Genomic DNA, 19,357 nt, shown 5'->3' with positions numbered 1-19,357 from the left:
ATGGTTTAAGCGTCACAGCCCATTTATCTAAACCACATCAAGAACAAAAGGGCCTGTGCTGTGCTGCCCGAAACGACCTGTTTTCTAGCAGGGAACCGTTCCTATAATAAAGTAGCCTGTTTTCTATTGAAGTGCTAAAGGAACCATTTTGTGCTCCAGTTCTTTGGACCTTATGGTGGTGGATGGTTGTTCCTCCTGCACTCTGATGTGCTACGCCAGGCCTGCACAACTCGTAAAGCGAGAACGGCCGAACTGCTCCAAGGAAAAAAAAATTTGGGCCGCACGGGTAAAATCAGTCATCATCATCATCATCTCTCCTCCAACACCTCATCATCATCCTCATATCCCCCAGAACCGCTCACTATCAACCTTTGCTATACTCCCCATCTGTCTCTCATACCCCCATCTGTCCCCCTCACCCACACACAATACTCCCCCTCCACATCAAACACACAATACCCCCCTGCACACCACACACATCCCACCCCCCACCCCCCTCGGGCTCGCGGCCAGGAGGGGGGGGAGAAGCGGCTCGCGGGAGAGGGGGCAAGCGGGCTCAGGAGGGAGGACGGGGAAAGCCACCGCGGGCCGCACAATGAGTGGAGGCGGGCCGCGTGTTGTGCAGGCCTGTGCTACGCACTGTAAGTGAGGAGTACCTCCTCTTACTCCTCCCACATTCTATTGGTATGTGGGAGGGAAATTAGTCTTGTTACATATGTATGTCACATTTTGGTTAAAAAAACAAAACAAAAAACTTGAGATTGACCCCCTTAACCATGTCACTGCCATTGGTACACTTTGCCCCTAGGAGGGACTGACCCCTTAACCATGTCACTGCCCATTGGTACACTTTGCTCCTAGGAGGGACTTACCCCTTAACCATGTCACTGCCCATTGGTACACTTTGCCCCTAGGAAGGACTTACCCCTTAACCATGTCACTGCCATTAGTACACTTCGGTCATAGGAGGTGCTGCCTTGTGATTTGTCACCTTTCAAACTTATAGATGATGTATTGTATATATAAATCCAAAAAAAAATAACATTTTCCTTTGCTATGATTTACGGCTGGGACTGTAAATGACAATCAGGCTGGTTTGCTACCCCACATTTCTAAGGTAATTATGCACAGACCCTGCCTGTCACAGAACCAGTTAGGAAAGGGGACTGGATAAAGCAGAGATATGGGAGATAAAACGAACCTCATGTTACAATGTTTACACACTGCGGCTGTGCACTGTAATAGATACTTTGTGTAATTATACAGAGCAACATGTTCATTTTCTAGGGGGTAGCCCTAATTCCCCCCCCCCCCCCCAACATTAAATATTACTTTAACCCCTGCAGTGCCAGAAGGGCAACGTGTTGCTCCAGCGCTGCAGGTGTTAAAAGGCAGCTATTGTGACTATCATTCACCACATGTGCCTGCAGTATGTAGGGGGGATATAGGTTAGCACTATAAACAATCATTGCAATGTCTTTATTGTGCCTTTTTGTTTAAATTCCTTTTTTACATTGTACATCAGAAGCCAAATGACTTTAGCTCATAATAATGTTCTGTATGTGTATGTGCTGTATATGTACTGTATGTGTTTGTGCTGTATATGTACTGTATGTGTTTGTACTGTATATGTACTGTATGTGTTTGTGCTGTATATGTACTGTATGTGTTTGTACTGTATATGTACTGTATGTGTTTGTGCTGCATATGTACTGTATGTGCTGCATGTTTATAACGCAACTGGTTGGCATTGGGATTATTTGTCATAAATACAAAACAGTGTGTGATTTTGCTCCCGCCCGCCTAGTTTCCAGACTTCACGTCCCCGGCCGCACTGATCTTTGCTCTCTGCCCACGCCCTATTACATGGAGACCGGGAAACTGAAACTGAGATAGGGGAAGGGAGGGGCCTCGGACCCACCGCTGCACATCCTGCTGAATGCCTGTCTCTCTCCGGAGCTCAGTGAGACTACGCCTAGGTTAGTAATATTGCCACTGATACCCGATTCTCATGCAGGGGGCATTGCCACTGATACCCCATTCTCCTGCAGGGGATCATTGCCACTGATACCCCATTCTCCTGCAGTGGGCAGTGCCACTGATACCCCATTCTCCTGCAGTGGGCAGTGCCACTGATACCCCATTCTCCTGCAGGGGGCAGTGCCACTGATACCCCATTCTCCTGCAGGGGGCAGTGCCACTGATACCCCATTCTCCTGCAGTGGGCAGTGCCACTGATACCCCATTCTCCTGCAGTGGACAGTGCCACTGATACCCCATTCTCCTGCAGTGGGAAGTGCCACTTATACCCCATTCTCCTGCAGGGGGCAGTGGCACTGATACCCCATTCTCATGCAGAGGGCAGTGCCAGTCCGGTTCAGCGGAGATAAACATTTATCAGCATGCAGTAGTACCCCCCTCACCCTGAGCTCTGGCAGACTGGTCTGGATATAGGAAGCTGGGACACCCCAATATCTTCAGACTGACTGATTTCCTAGCAGCCCAGGTAAGAGATTGTCACAGGATTCCTGTTCCATACACATGTTGTGTTTATTTTAGTGGCTGTTACATGGTCACTCTCCCCTTCATGCTGGAATCCTCACTCACTGTAGGGTTGGCCTGGCATTATCTGTCCTTAGCAGCAGCATGAGCCTGCATTCTGCAGAGGAGAGGCGCCCCGTTGCCCATTTCTCCCCATAGTTTCAGCACCCACTGATTTCTGAAAATCGTAGTATTTTTTTGTTGTTGTTGTATGTATTCACACACACACACGGTGCAGGATTTTTGTCACTTTATCTATACATTGGCAAAAAAAAAAAGTTTGTGAACCCCTTAGGATTTTTCACATTTCAAACCTAAAAGGTTATTAGATCTTAATCTAAGTCCTAATAATAGATAAAGATAACCTGATCAAACAAATGACACAATCACTTTTTCAATATTTATCCACAAATGATTAAACGTTCAATTTCCATGTGTGAAAAAGTATGTGAACCTTTGGATTCAGTACCTGGTGGCGCCCCCTTGAGCAACAAGGACTTCACCTAAGCGTTTCCTGTAACTGCTGGTCAGTCTCTAAAAAGGCTACTGCCCCAGTGCGTGCGACGCGGTGCCTGGCAGCGCTCGTTCCCTGTAGCAGAGCGATCTGACGGACTCCAGGCAACTCGCGATGGGGTGGCGGGGCCGCGGCCATGACATCACGCGGCTGGTTCGCCCTCATTGGCTCAACCGCCACCGTGATGTGGCCACTGCTCAGCCGCCGCGCCAAAAACAAAAATCTTGTCTTTTGGCAAAGGCGGTCGTGCATCACACACACGCCGACTGGTCCTTGAGCTGAAGCGAATGTGGGTCATGCAGCAAGACAATGATCCCTCAAAACCGATGTTGGGCTTCATCCCTGGTGGCTGCGATGGCGTACGTGCCGCACACCATCGCAGCCACCAGGAATGAAGCCTAACATCGGTTTTGAGGGATAATTGTCTTGCTGCATGACCCACTTTCGCTTCAGCTGAAGGACAAATGGCTTGACATTCTCCTCTAGAACGTTCTGATACAATGGCAAGCCGTCCTGAGTCAGCAAAGCAGCCCCAACCATTACACTTCCACCACCATGCTGGACGGTTGGATGAGGTTCTTCTGTTCAAACTCCATTTTGGTTTTTGCCAAACATAACATTTCTCATTAAGGCAAAAAAGTTCTACCTTTGACTTGTCTGTCCAAAGAACAGTGCCTTTGGATCATCTATGTGCTCTTTGGTGAACTTCAGAAGGGCAGCAATGGTTTCCTCCTGGCAATCCTTCCATGAGCACCATTGTTGTTCAGTCTTTTTCTTTTGTTGAGTCATAAACGCTTACATTAGCCAAGGCGAGAGTGGCCTGCAGATCCTTGGATGTTACTCTGGAGTTCTTTGTGACTTCCTGGATGATTTGCGGATTTGTTCTTGGAGAGATTTTGGTAGGACGACTGCGCCTGGGTAGCGTCACTGTGGTCTTACATTTTCTCCATTTGTAGACTCTATCTGACAGCCCCAAATCCTTAGAGATAGTTTTGTAACCCTTCCTAGACTGATGAGCATCAATAACTGCTTTTCTGAGGTCCTCAGATTTCTTTTGATTGTGGCATGACGTGTTTCCACACACCTGTACGGTGAAGACCAAACTCACGTTTCTGATCTTTTATAGAGTAGGGCCTCCCAAACTCTCACCTGAGACATACCTAATTATTTAAACACCTGATTGGCATTATCCCTTTAATTTAGCTGGGGGGAAAAGTGATGCGGCGCGTCGTGACGTCAGAAGACACCGGACACCAGGTGGGGGGGGGGGGGGGGAGGGGGAGAGAGAGCAGGCACCCCTGCCTTAAGGTTGGAGGAAAGGAGATTTCACCAGCAATAAAGCAAATGTCTCTTTACAGTAAGGGCAGTTACAATGTGGGATTCATTACCCAAGGAGACTGTGATGGCAGATACCATAGATATCTTCAAAAAAAGGTTGGATGTCTTTTTAGAAAAGAAAGGTATACAGGGATATACCCAATAAGAAAACATGGGAAGGATGTTGATCCAGGGAGTAATCTGATTACCAATTCTTGGAATCAGAATGGAATTTATTTTCCCTTTATGAGACATCATTAGATAATGTGTCACTGGGGTTTCTGTTTGCCTTCCTCTGGATCAATATACTGTAAGTACGGATCTAGGGTAAAGTGTCTGTCTTAATTTAGCGTAGGTTGAACTTGACGGACGTATGTCTTGTTTTTCAACCTCATCTACTATGTAACTATGTAGCTATAACTATGTAACATAGGCTAAGAGTTGAGAAATATTGCCCTGAATATAAAATTAACTGGTAAATGCAGTTTACTGTCCTACAATTTGTACTAAAAAGAGCAATAACTGCAGCCTTTGTTTATGAACAGTATATGCCCCCTAACCCTTTAAAGTGCCTCCAATACATGTAGCCCTCCCTCTCTCTTGGGGCTATTAAGGTAATAAAGGGGTTAATTGCCTTAATTGGTTAACCGGGTGGGATCACTCTGGTATTGCCCCTCCAAATCATGACATTGGATTTCTTGTGACCACTGAGGTACACAAAGGGAGATAGAACGGTATATATAACTCCACCCAATGTTCTAGAAGCAGATTCCTTGGAGTTACCGTTAGAGGGCCTCACTGTGAGTCCTGTGTATATGTTTAAGTGTATAGTTATGTGTATTAAGAATGTCCCCCCTTTTTATCTAAAGCCCTCTCCCACCTTAAACTTTTCTCACTGACTGCCCCAAACCTCTGGAATGCCCTTCCCCGCAATGTCCGACTAGCACCCTCTCTATCCACCTTTAAGGCCCATCTTAAAACGCACCTGCTTAAGGAAGCATATGAGTAGCTCTATGGCCGATAATTTACACCTCATACATAAACCTTGGCCCCTTGCAGACACACTTACCAGCACGCCCTCCTACTGTCTCTGTACGTTCTTCCTACCTACCAATTAGATTGTAAGCTCTTCAGAACAGGGACTCCTTTTCCTAAATGTCACTTTTATGCCTGAAGCACTTCTTCCCATGACCTGTTATTTATATTATTTGTTATTTATATGATTGTCACATGTATTTACTGCTGTGAAGCGCTATGTACATTAATGGCGCTATATAAATAAAGACATACATACAAACATGTCCTGTCACCATTTATTGTTTTCAGGTAAAAAATATGCCCTATATAGTTGACGCCCATAGTAATGGCCCAAGATTGTTCTCATGTGGGAAGAGGAGTAAGCGTGTGCTCAGCAGGGGTTCCCAAGAGTAGTAGCTCCTGAAGCCTAATTGGTCCTGTCCCACCGGAAGGTCCTTAGCACACTACCGATCCGATATATATGGACAAGGAACGCCGTACACAGTAACGGCATAATGATCCTAGAGAATAGTGTCTGTTCCCCAACATGGGTCCACCCGAGCTACGGCATTATTGATGCTATGCAGGAGATTGTCAATCTAATCAATACTAATGGAAACAAGCAACAATTTTACGGATTATTTAAATATAATTAGTGTCTATCTGAATATAAAATTAAGGGATTTTTTCCACCAGTTAAATCTGAAGTGAAGTCTGTCTTTGAAGGTAGACCATTATGAACGGCTGTGAATAAAGCTCTTGTTTGTACAGCTTCCTGGCGCCCATCATCATTCTATCTGCATATACACACCCAGCCTGCACCGACCCAGCACCTGACCAGGTCTGAGAGACTGAGCCCAGCCTGCACCGACCCAGCACCTGACCAGGTCTGAGAGACTGAGCCCAGCCTGCACCGACCCAGCACCTGACCAGGTCTGAGAGACTGAGCCCGGCCTGCACTGACCCAGCACCCTGACACGGTCTGACAGACTGAGCCCATCCTGGACTGACCATTATCCTTAATCGCCGTTGTATGTGACCTCGCCCACCCCCTTTAGTTTATTGGCTAAAAGTTTATCCGCTTTGTTACCCTTGTCTTAATATCGTTGATTAGTCCATTTCAGGGCCTTCTCAACATCTAGCTGTATCTGTCTCAACTCTGATCTGGCAGCGCCCAAGGCTTTATATATATATTTTTTTTTATGGGTTTGCTTTATGCAGTTGTTCCAGATTCGTAACTTTATCTGTTAGTTCTTTATATATTTTCAATTTGGCCTTTTTTCTGTAGAATGCTATGGAGATAAAATGACCCTAATTGTAGCCTTATGGGCTTCCCAACGCATTGCCGGAGATGAGACTGAGCCTTTATTGAGATTCAAATATTCCTTTAGGGCCTGTTTAATTTTGTTCTCTATTTCCAGATGGTTCAAAACTGAATCATTTAATCTCCAGTGAAAGGAGTTAGTTTTTACAAATGGTAGGGTGAGGGTCAGGTTAATAAGGCGCATGGTCTGACCAGGTGATGGGTCCAATATCAGATTTTAAAGAGGCCTGCAGAATATGTTTTGTAACTAAAAATTGTCTATTCGTGTGTAAGTTTGGTGAGGAGAAGAATAGAATGTATAGTCCCTCTGGCCCTGATATTGTGCCCTCCATACATCTATCAGCGAGAAATCCTTTATTATACCCCTGAATTTTTTCCCTGTTTTTAAAACCTGAGCTGTGTGCATCTGACCTGGGGTAGAAGATCTATCTACTTCGGGATTAGACGCCATATTCAGGTCTCCCCCTACAATCAGAGGACAAAAAAAATTGGGTTCAATTGTTTCTAGAACTGATATCAGAAATTCCGCCTGGTTCTCATTTGGCGAATACAGATTGATTAGAGCAATTGCTGAGCCAGAAAGTGAACCATACAAGAAATCTACCCTCTGGGTCAGTGACAACTTTTTCTGCATTAAAGGGGATCCCCTGTTGGATCAAAATCGCCACCTCTCGTTTCTTGCTGCTGAATGAGGAGTAAAATGCTGATGGAAAAACACTTCTAAATGTATTGGGGGGTTCGTGAGCACCAAAATGTGTCTTCTAGAAGAATATTATATCACGGGGGGGTGAGGGGGGCATGGGAGAGGGGGGATAGGGTACAGGGGGAGACAAAGGGACGGGGGGGGGGGAGAGATTAACCTCTCATCTAAGGGGAAAATCTTAAACAGTTCAAACCTTTTCACACTACTACAAAACATTTTTATGGCACTTCTAAACACTACAAGGAGTCAGACTCTTGAATCAACATAACAAGGAAACTTATGGGGACCGTCTAAATAAAGAATCCGGGGCTGATCAATATAAATTCCCTCCTTAAGGTGGGGGGGGGGGCTCTTGACCTCCTAGTATTTTTCTCTCATCCGAGAACCAAGAATCAGGACGACCCGCTCAATATAATAAATAACGGGGTTTGGGGGAATATCAATATCACCTATAGGGCAGGGGCTGAGTGAATGCGCTCAGAGAACAAGCATAGATCGCGTCTAGCCCACGTCCGCCCCACATCAGACCCGTACTCAACATACAGAGAATTCAAATTATAACAGTAACATAATATATCTAGCTATTCTAACTCCCCACTAGTGGGGCTCTTGGCCATCCAAAGTTCAACTCCCTTCCGACTACACGAGGTCGGATTCAGCCCGCTCAATATTTTTAACAAAACAATAACTGGAAAGTACCGATCAGACCTGAAAATTCTGCTGAGTGGGGCCTCGCATCCGGGTTTCATCCAGAGAACTGTCCCAGTCCCAAGCCGCAGGTATATGCCGTCCAACGAAACAGACCCAACACCCGAGTCCCTCAGCGCCACCCATGGGGAACACAAAATACACCCCTAGAAGCCTCTCTGGGTCTCAACCACAGACACATCCCTCGGTCCCCACCACAACCCTCACACAACCCCTGCACCCACACATCCCACCCCATGGAGAAAGCCGGTATCCCAAGGATCGACTCCATTGCTGGTTTGCCTCCTCGCGTCCAGACGTACAGGCCTCAGGATCCGAATCCTCAGTGGGGCAGCCATCTTTTGTCAGGTGAGTGGAGCGGGGTCGGTCCCTCTCTCTTCAGATCCGGTTATCAGCGGGAAGCTAGATCTGATTGAATATCGGCGAGAAAGTTAGATAAAGTTAGCCTCTCAGATCTTTGGGCACTTTGCCCTGCCAGCCTCTCTGAGGCCCTGATCAGTCCAGCACCATGCTCCGTTCTTTGGGCCCTTGGTGGTTCTCTATTCTGGGGGGAGGGGGGGTGGAGGCATCAGACCCAACGCACGAGCGAATTGATCTATCTCGTCTGGATGTTTGACAGAGAGATGTTTCCCGTTTTTAATCACAATAAGTCTAAACGGGGTTCCCCATCTATAGAGCACCCCGTTTTCCCGTAGAAGCGGGGTCAGAGGTCTAAATTCACGACGTCTTCCAATAGTCACCCTGGGCAAATCATTAAATATTTGCAGAGGTTCATTCTGGAAGTAGATGAAATTCTTCTCTCTGCAGGCTCCAATTATCCTTTCCTTGGCAGAATAAGTATGAAGCCGTATGATAACATCTCCCCTGCGTTTCGGGTCGTCTGACATAGGACACAACGCCCGGTGAGCCGGATCAATTTCAAGCTCTTTTTCCTCTAAATCCTTGCATATGGTGTTAAAATGTTATTATTAGATGGGGCCGAAGGAGGTCAGGGAGAACCGTTTCCGGGATATTGCGAATCCTCAAGTTTTGTCTACGGTCTCGGTTTTCTTTATCCTCAAGACCCTCCATAAGATAATTAATCTCCTGACCCAGGCGCAGGATTTTATCATCCGCCGCCATCTGTAGTTGTAGGGCTTCATCTAGTTTGGCTTCCAATTCTGTTGTCCTCAGGGAGAGGCCATTTATTTCCTCCTTCAGTTTGGCAACAGCAGCTTTCAGATCCAGCTGTAGAGACTGATGCAGCTTTTCATGCATTGCTGTGAGGAGCTGTTCTAGATAAGTGCGTGTGATTTCGCCCTCCGCATCCAAGCCTCCAATTGTCCGATCTCGGACTTTGTTTGTTGAAGCGTGCGACCCGACACCATCTTGCTCTCCAGCGGCCGTGCCCGATTCGTGTTGCGGCGGCGAGAAATATCGTGAGACACCCTGACTAGGCGGCTTTTTCATTTTGTTAGACATGGGAGGTTTAGCTACGTGGTTTCCTTGTGTAGCGTGAGAAAGCTGTGGGGGAAATTAGCTTCTGAACGTTTAGGCTATGAGGGTCCTGGAAGCTCCCTCTATCCGACCATTCCGGTTGACGTCACCGGAAGTCCCCTCCAATATATTGCATTTTTAAGACAAGCGGTAACCATATTAAGCCCTGAAGCAGCAGATTGCTTAAAATACGTAATATTCCCCACCATTTTCATTACAGTATCCTATAATTATATTGTGAAATTCTGCAGAATCCCAATCCTCTCTCCATTTTTACTAATACAGCTGCTCCCCCCCCCCGTTTTTGCTCACACACACAACTTCCCTCCCCCCCCCACACCTTGTTTTTACTCACATCCTCTCGTCTGTACCCAGCTGGTGATGCAGCAGGGCCCACCAGGGCGGCAGATACAGGAAGTCGGGTGTGACTTCCTGCTGGGCCTAACTTGCGTGTCTCCCCCGCCGGGTAGGTTTCTGACAAGCAAATTGCACGGGATCCCTTTAGGGATGCCCTCGGGACCCAGGTTGAGTGCCCTCGGGACTGGTGTAGAGTGTAACATTGATGCCTCACTGATATGAGACTAGTCCTTTTCTATGCGTAGGAAACTAAATCAAGCTTCTACAATTATTGCTTTCACCAGCCAATCAGATTTCCAGATTTAATTTCACTGAACATGTTTTCCCCTCCTACAGATTCCGAATTAACACCGAATTAACACCGGCTGTGCAAAAATGGGTAAGTGACTAAGATTTTATGAGAGCTAGTTTACTATTTATTATTTATTTTAAAGCCTATATTTGGTTGATACGCAGGGTGAACGTCTTATGTCTTTTAATATTCCTATGCCTCCCAAAAAATATAGCAATAGTGCAGCACCCAATTATTTGCACATCTATACAATTTTAGAAGGGTTTACTTAACCACAATATTCTTAAAGCTGCAGTTCAAGCAATATCCTAAATGTATTTTTTTTTTATAAAAAAATTAGTTCTGTACTATGTGAAAATACTTGTAGCATTAAAAAAAATTAAATATAAGAATTTGTATGTATTCTAATGTAACAAACATTTTTGTTCCTATAGCAAAGTCCCATCCCCTTCCCCTTCTGAAATAGCATCACATTTTTGAGCCCTGCCCTCTCTAGCAGTGAACCAATTGAATCTAGTAACAAAAGAAAAGAAAAAAGCGCAAAACCCATAGTGCAGTATGATTAGGTTTATATAGAGAAATACGGTAATCTCTATATAAACCTGATCATACTGCACTATGGGTTTTGTGCTTTTTTCTTTTCTTTTGTTTCTACAGTTCTTATCCGGACCCGAGGGTTGGATCCGTTCAAAGAAGCAGCATTTCTCATATACTGACTGAACTCTGGACTCTATTGTTTTATATATGATTATTGAGGTTTCATAATATTGGGAGAATTATACCCTAAATTTATAGTATATTGTACACTTTTTGTAACCTCAGATTAGAGCGCTAGCTGAATTGTGCATCATATAACTTTATACATTATAAGGGACCCATTCCCTATAATTAATATCCTATAACCTTATTTACAGTATTAGGAAATATCAGCACCATTGTTTGTCTCAATTGAATCTAGTGCCTGCCTGGTCACATGATCTTCCTCACAGAACTTTGGCTGTCAATGCAGCAGAAGAGGACACAAGATGCATTTAGTGAACCCCCAGCCAAATTTCAGCGATCGATTACAGGAGAACGGATCGATCAGCAACTTAGCTAATTACTCGTCAGTGTGAAGATTGTATTGATGTACATATTTAATTACTTTTTTTTTTTAATGACAGCTTGAACCTTAGCTTTAATACCTTTCCAGTAGTTTATCTGTCCATTTGGATTAATCCAACTTGTAAAATAAATTGTGACGGAAAAGGGCATTTATTTCAGCCACAACCTCATTTCAAACGCAACCTCTATGTAACGGTTCCATAAATCTCAAATGATATCTAAAAGGGTAATATGGACTAGCTAGTAATTTGTATTGATTTGTCGGAGACAAATTAATAGACTGCTGATTAGTTTCCAAAAAGTGATGGGATAAAAATATGAGTGTTGGACAAACCGCTATATCTTTTTGAAGATTTACACAAAATAATATAGTCTGTATTTGGTAAAAGACACCAAGTAATTTTAAGTCTGGATATTTGTTTCCAAATGATAACTGCTGGAGATATCGGCATAAACGTTGTGTTCTGCTTCATAAAATGATGGCAAGGTTATTACATATTATTACATCCTCTATTTTTTTTTTAGTAGGCATAATTTGCCAAATCCATCACCTCTCTCATGCTGAGATTAAATTGAACTTCCTTGTTTACTATGCAAATTAAAAGATTACCATGGCGAAAATGGAAACCATCTGTTCTGTACCGTATTCTGTATTGTCCATAGCAGCCGCTCTGGCTGTTTAAGACCAAAAATCTTAATTGACGTTTGTGTATTGATTTTCTTATTCCTTTATGTGTGTGTCTATTTGCAGTTTATCTTGTACAAATGAATAACATATATATTTTTAAAGAACCTATATTTATGTGTTTTAGATTACAAAGCAATACCCTTGGATGACTGGACTGAAAGCCATGTTAGTGACTGGTTGCATTCGATACGAATTAAGAAGGAATACGTTGATAAACTGTTTGACGAGGAAGTATCTGGACCCGTGTTAAAAGGAATTGATGAAATGTTTTTGAAAAATCTTGGCCTGAAACAAGGGCCAATCCAATTAATAATCAAAAAGAGAGATGAACTGCTCTCAGAAGAAAAGACCACTACAGCTGGTCCAGCCTTAGATAATACACAGGCCGGTCAGTCACAGCAAAACGTTGTTGATGAAGACACGGTTTCAACAAAAGCTGTTATGGACCCTCCCAAAACTTTGGAAACTACAGCTACTAATTTAGGTGACTCACAAAACACTACCCAGAAAACAAAGTCAAATTCTCCGGCAAATATTCAGCTGAATGAAAAGAAGCGAGGAGATGTAACCGATTGTGACACGGGAGAAAATACACCACAAAATCTAGCAGGGCCGTTGGCTACCAGTCATTTCCGACCATTTGATAAAGAGAATATTAACTTTAGATATGTGAAAAACCAAGTCCTTTCACCAGAAACAGGGATAATAGATCTAATTACCCCCTGCCATGAGTACAAATCATTTGATATTGCGGCAACACTGGATAGAACCAGGCTCCAGGCAAAATTTGCTTATGAGGTTATTCGATTTGGTGCTGCCTGCATGAATGTGCGAACAAATGGTACAATACATTTTGGCGTCAGGGACAGTGTTAACAACAAAAAATGGCAACATGGACAAATAGATGGGATTCCAGTAAGTGACAAAGATTGGTATGTTGATGCATTAGATCACATTGAAAAAAGCTTTAATCAACCAGAGCAGGCTGCTGCAAGATCTTGTATTCGCCCCCCTAAATTTATTGAAGTGATTGAGAGGGAATCTGGGGAACAAAGATTTGTTGTTGAAGTTGACATCGAGTCACATTCAAGTTTCGTAAAAGGAAAGGTGTTTCAGGTGAGTTTACCAAAGTTTAATGAAAAAACCAATAAAATTAACCTTGAAAAGAAGGCATTTTATCAAAGAGTGGGAGCAAAATCAGAACCGGTCAAAGAGGAGGATAATGTTGCATTTATTCAGGGCCTTCAGGGCGTAGATTTACAGAGGGAAAAGGCGGAGTCGAGAACCGTTTGTGATATCAAAGCCCCTGAAAATTTGAGACGGAAACTTTTACCACTAACTGGGGGTAAGAAATATATGGACGACACCCTGTGGTACATACTTGTGACAAACAAATGTGAAAACAACCATCTAAAGAATCTCGACTTTCTAATGCGCTTAAATATTTTTTGCGTTTTTGATTTTGACGCAGATTCTGACGAGACGGGACTATGTTCAAAGTACGAAGTACACCATGCAAGAAATATTCATTCATTGATGAGCTATTCCAATGAAAGTGGAATGAGCGTAAGTGAACTTAAGAAGCACCTTGGCTTGTTTGATCAAACCAGCTGGATATTTTGCAATGGGCGCAGCAATTTTAGGGGGGGAGATGCGCCATGTGATGAAAATACTTGGATCAGGACCAAAAAGAAATATCTAAAGAAGACCGTTTCTTTAATCTGCGATTACATTTTTCCAAAAGGGAGCTTTGTTGTTATTTTCCTATTGTTTTCACCAGTGGAAAAACCCATTGTGGATGCTTTTCATGAATTCTATTCGGAAATTAATGGTATGGATGACATCATTTGTATTGCAGAGAGCAAGGAACATTATGAAAAATGGGCCAGCCTGGCACAAGCTTCTTGTAACATGGAAACGCTTGAGCAGAGGAGTATCGTTGGCGTGCAGTTAAGTCACATCGATGCCACTGTTCAGAATATGTTCCCTTCGGCAAACTCTAGTAGGAATCTGCCGGTTTCCTCAAAGGGAGTGTGCATTCTGGAAACACCTGCAGAAGAAAGAATGCATTCACTTGAGATACTATGTGTAAATGAATGTAACAATCAAAATCTAGATCTTTTGACCAAAGAAGAAGTAAAGGAAATCGAAGGTACTTTTTATCGTGGTGGCAAAATCAGCTGGAAACATTTTTGGCTTGCAGACGAAAAGAAATGTGGAGACTTTATCGAGCGTGACGCATGTAGAGAGGTTCAAGACCTTTTAAATGGAATTTTACATGAAAACACAGTCCAACTTCCGGCCGCTAGAATAAAAATAGCTCATCACCCAGGTAGTGGAGGAAGCACTGTAGCACGACAAGTTCTTTGGAAAAATAAGAGAGAGTTCAGGTGTGCTATAGTGAAGTCATCATGCTCTGTCTCAACAGTCTGTGAGCATGCTGTTAAATTGAGAGAATATGAGGAAGAAAATGCGAACGTATGTCTACCAGTTCTTCTCCTTGTTGAAGACTGTGAAGAAGAGTATCTTGATGATTTGAGGCATGATTTAGGTGATGCTATGGTATATAAAAAATTTAATTATTCAAAACGACCATGTTTCATCCTCCTGAGCTGTAAACGATCAAATGCCCCAGAACATCTTTGCAAAGCTTCCCCACTTGAAACTGTTCCAATCACTCACCAGCTAAGTGGAAAAGAAAAAAAACTATTTGCCGCCAAGGCTGAAGAACTTGAGAAAGAGTTTCCATGCTCTGATTTTATTATCACATTTGTTTTAATGAGTCGAGAATTTAATGAACAGTATGTGACAAACTTTGTTCAGCATGTCATGCACGGCATTGACCACTCGGCACATGTAACTCGATTGATGAGGTATGTTGCATTACTGAATTGCTATGTTCAAAATTCTCATGTTTCTGTATCGCATTGTGAGGCATTCTTAGGCCTTGGAACACATACAAAAGATCAGCAAAGCAGGTTAAGGCAGTTTAATTTCAAAAGTTGCTTAAGTGAGCAGGCAAATCTTATATTCATGGAGTTGAGAGAAACTACCACTTGGATATCCTCCATTCATATTATTCATCCCTTGGTTGCAAAGGAAGTTTTAACCCAACTCTCAGGAACACGTCCTCAAAGTCAAATTGCTATGGATCTTCTCGAGGAAAAAGTTCTTCTCCAGCACAGATTTGGCCGAGATGAGTTTATAAAGTTCCTTCGAGACTTGTTTTTACGACGTCATAGAAAAAGCAGGGGCGATAATGTAGACAGCTTTTTTTCACCGCTTATTGAACATGTGTGTGAAGTTGAAAAGGACACAGGGAAAGCCATTAAGCTTTTAGAAGCTGCTTATGAACGTTTTGATAAAGATCCATTCTTTGCACAACAGCTTGCTAGGCTGCATTATAAATATGAAAAGTTTGAAGATGCAAAGAAATGGGCAGAAACTGCTAAATTACATTTGCCACATGATTCATTTATTTTGGATACAGAAGGTCAAGTGTACAAAAAATGGCTTAGTACCATAATGGACAAAAAGAAAAATGACCTTACTCCTGCAGAAGTTATACAATTGATTGAAATTGGGATTAAATCCATGGAGTGTTTCAGAGCAGCAGAAAAAGCTGCCAAGTCTGAGATGGACAGTATGAATAACTCTGGGTACTTTGGAGAAGTAGATGTTGGGTGCCGTTTATTACAAATGCTTTCATCACGGGACATATTTCTGAAAAACAAAGAAGGAGAGAGTACAGAGCTTTTACGCTACCTTTTGTCAGACTATATACCTGAGGAAATCGAAAAACCTTGGTATAAGCTTCATGGCCATTTAAAAGGGTTGTACAACAATATTTACAATGCCCTGGAGTGGATTGCCGATGATGTAGGTTACTTTCAGAGTGATAAAATTGACACTGGAGAGCAAACCACCCAAATAGAAGAATCTGTAAACAGTCCAAGAAAATGGTTATTGAGAAAAACAGAGGTATTTGCAAAGTTTTTCAGTTCAGCGCTCTTAACGTCATACAATAATTTAGGACCTGAAAATGAATTGGTTCGAAAGATGAACATTTACAAACTTGGTGGTGGGAGTACAACAACAATTCTTTCTCTGCTGTCCGATTCAAGAGATGACAGATCATCGATAAAACTGGAAAAAATAATAGATCTTTATCCACAAGATATTACACAAGAACGGTTTGATGACACTGATCTCATCAACTACATAATGTGCCATATAGCATTAGGGTGTGTGTGTCCTGGTTCTGCAAAAATTTTATCCTTTCAGAAAGTACGTGAACTTAGCAAGAGATTTCTAAACCAACGAAAAACATTTCCTCCAAGTGCCTATCTTTTGATTTTTCTGCTTTACTGGCCTGATGACAAGGTTGACAAAGAGCCAAATACAAATAAAGACAATATTTTAACCTCTTCACTTCAAACCGCGAAAAGACTGCATGAAATAAGAATTAAAAATGTTGCAGTAAGGAAAAAAAGATCAAATGTACTTTTCTTTCTTGGACAGGGCAATGGACTTCAAAAGATCATGTATAGAAGTAAAATTGAAAAGCAGATTGGAGGTCCTTTAAATGAACGGAGATTGAGGTGGGAGAGTGGAGATGTGTGGGAAATGGACAGTGTACATAGGCTGTTAAAAACAGTTCTTGGATGGACAGAAAATGGAAGGCTTTACGCACATGGACACTGCAAAAAACAAAAGATTGAAATAGTGCCTTTAAACAATTCGTCAGTGCCTCATGGAAATGAAAATGTCACATTTTACCTGGGATTTTCATATATTGGACTTGTTGCGTACAATATACAGGTACAAAAATAAAATCTGCTGGCGCTGCAAATGTTCATATTGAAAGTACATTTTTTACTTGAACTATACCTTTTTAAATGTTAAAGCAATGTCCTAATTGTATGCGGAAATGTGTAGCTTACCATTACAATGCATATGTAATGCTTGCAAATGGCCATGTCCTTGCTAGTATAAAGCTTGCATATTTAGGATAAAAAAGAAGGCAATTCTGGAACTAATTAACCTTTTTTCGGTACCAGAAGATCACGAGGTAGCAATCGCATAGTCTTGATGGAGACTCCACTTTCATTCCAATCGCCTTCACCGCTCCAGAACACGATCTTCCTCGAAAAAATTAGCAATAATCACACGACGTTCCCTAAAGTGATTAGTTTACATTGTGCAAATGATTATATATTTGTCATATATTTAACAATTCTTGTCAATATACAATAGATTAATAAACCTCTCATATCATACTGCAATATCTTGTGTGACTCGTTCAGAAATAAAAAAGTGAACCCCCACAGGGGGGAGAAAGGGCCTGTGCTGTGTGCACAACCACTATTGACAGAGTACAGGCATACCCCGGTTTCAGGACACTCACTTTAAGTACACTCGCGAGTAAGGACATATCGCCCAATAGGCAAACGGCAGCTCGCGCATGCGCCTGTCAGCACGTCCTGAACAGGAATACCAGCTCCCTACCTGTATCGAAGCTGTGTGCAAGCGGGGAGACTATAGAGCCTGTTACACACACGTTATTTACATCAGTTATGCACGTATATGACGATTGCAGTACAGCACATGCATCGATAAGTGGGGAAAAGGTACTGCTTCACTTTAAGTACATTTTCGCTTTACATACATGCTCCGGTCCCATTGCGTACGTTAATGCGGGGTATGCCTGTAGTATGTAATTTATAACATGTGTATACCTTGCTGGTGGCTAAACAGATGTTCATGACTATGGGGAGATGAGGTGGAGGTGAGTGCCATGTATAGAAAAGAGTGTTTAAAACGTCACCTTTTAATAGATAATAAAGTAGAAAAAACGTGTTGGAACAGCATAACAAATGTAGCGTGGGCTGTATTCTAAGTACCGAGATCAAAGCTACAGACACAGCGATGATCAGACAATCGTGACCAGCTTGTTTGACTTGAATAGGTATAAAACTCTGTTATGTGCCCAGGACATACTTGAAAACGAGAGGTAACTCTCAATGTATTACTTCCTGGTAACACATTTTATAAATAAATAAATCTAGCAGTGCTGCAGATCAGATGAAGCAGGGATCGTGCTATTTTTTGGTTAACACAGCAGGACATTGATCCTGTTATACGGACTTGATATAATTGCGCAGTGCCAGAGTCCCAACAATCAAGATGTTAACCACAGTGAGGGAAGAGCAGGCAAGTGAATGTCTGGTCATTTTACAGCGCTTACTCAGGACACCCGGCGCTCATGCTTGGAGAGCTGGTGACGTCACCGCTCTCTAAGCATGAGCGCGGTCAGCGCCAGCGTGGCCGCAGATTTAGGAATGTGATAATTGCTTTGACAAGAAATCACCAGCCCCAAGCGTAAGCAAAAATATGGAGTAAAGGTTACCATGTATAAATGTATTAGAAATGAGTATGCATGAGTTTTTACATTGTAATGTTGGTTAGGCATCGGTAGCTTCTAAGCCAGCCCGTCTAGGGGCGTGTATTATCTCTCAGCCGTGTATACAAAGGGTATGTTATTTGCTGCATGGTCAGGGGAGCTTATTCTGAGCCTCCTTGTGTACACTCGTATGCAATAAAATCTCACTTGTTATTCTGAATTTGAACCTTAATCATTGTATTTTTTTACCCGCTTTCACAGTATTTTTCAGCAATCTGCACATAATTTGAAGTATTAACTAGTTATCTTTGTCTAAATTATCTTTCTGGTTGTCGTTTTTGTAATACTGAATATCAGTTGAGCAGATTATTTTCCTTTTCATGGGAATGGATACTATACAAAGTGTGATAAAGAGGTTTATAGTTGCAGACCCAGCAATATCCCTACATGTGGTTTTTATTAATAAATCAGTTCTGTACTGTGAGAAAATACTTAATGTAGTTAATGTATTATAATATAACAAGCAGGTTTTGTTTGTATAGCAACCATTTACAAAGTCACACCCCCTTCCTCTTCTGAAACCCCTGTTTGAGCCCTGCCCTCTCTCTAGCAGTGCACCAATTCCATCTAGTGACTGCTTGGTCACATGATCTTCCCCACAGAACTGTGCATCTTTGGTCCTCTTCTGCTGCACTGACAGCCATTTATTTTGGGTCCAGACCCGCGCCATCTACTGCACCCAGCTGACAACCGGACCTCTCCGGCGCCACTCTCCATTTAGGACAATTGTAAGTTTACTATTGTGTTATATATATTTTTTGCATTGTGTATTCATTTATTTTGCCATCGACACCGGGTTTTAAGTGTTATTGTTAACCCCTTGTGGGTTTTTATTAAATATCCTTGCTCCTCG

At 42.6% G+C, this 19,357-nt stretch overlaps 1 protein-coding gene across 6 annotated transcripts; it reads left to right on the top strand.

The window, feature by feature from the left end:
- The first annotated feature begins 1,750 nt into the window (after positions 1-1,750).
- On the top strand, positions 1,751-19,356 carry LOC142472766 (sterile alpha motif domain-containing protein 9-like). Of its 6 annotated transcripts, XM_075579935.1 has the most exons (5): positions 1,822-1,979; positions 2,359-2,506; positions 6,161-6,322; positions 10,294-10,336; positions 12,166-19,356. In XM_075579935.1, exons 4-5 carry the CDS (start codon positions 10,333-10,335, stop codon positions 16,872-16,874), a joined length of 4,713 nt encoding a protein of 1,570 aa, XP_075436050.1. In that variant the 5' UTR covers positions 1,822-1,979; positions 2,359-2,506; positions 6,161-6,322; positions 10,294-10,332; the 3' UTR covers positions 16,875-19,356. The 6 variants fall into 6 exon arrangements, 5 of the variants coding, with proteins under 5 accessions (XP_075436050.1, XP_075436049.1, XP_075436053.1 ...); XR_012789832.1 differs by lacking the exon at positions 12,166-19,356 and adding an exon at positions 11,208-12,157 and having other exon boundaries at positions 1,751-2,506; XM_075579934.1 differs by having other exon boundaries at positions 1,822-2,506.
- Position 19,357: the final 1 nt, after the last annotated feature.

Source organism: Ascaphus truei, chromosome 22, assembly GCF_040206685.1.
Source record: "Ascaphus truei isolate aAscTru1 chromosome 22, aAscTru1.hap1, whole genome shotgun sequence".
Lineage (NCBI taxonomy): Eukaryota > Metazoa > Chordata > Amphibia > Anura > Ascaphidae > Ascaphus > Ascaphus truei.
Note: the sequence above shows the minus strand (reverse complement) of the source record. Positions and strands in the feature narration are given on the sequence as shown.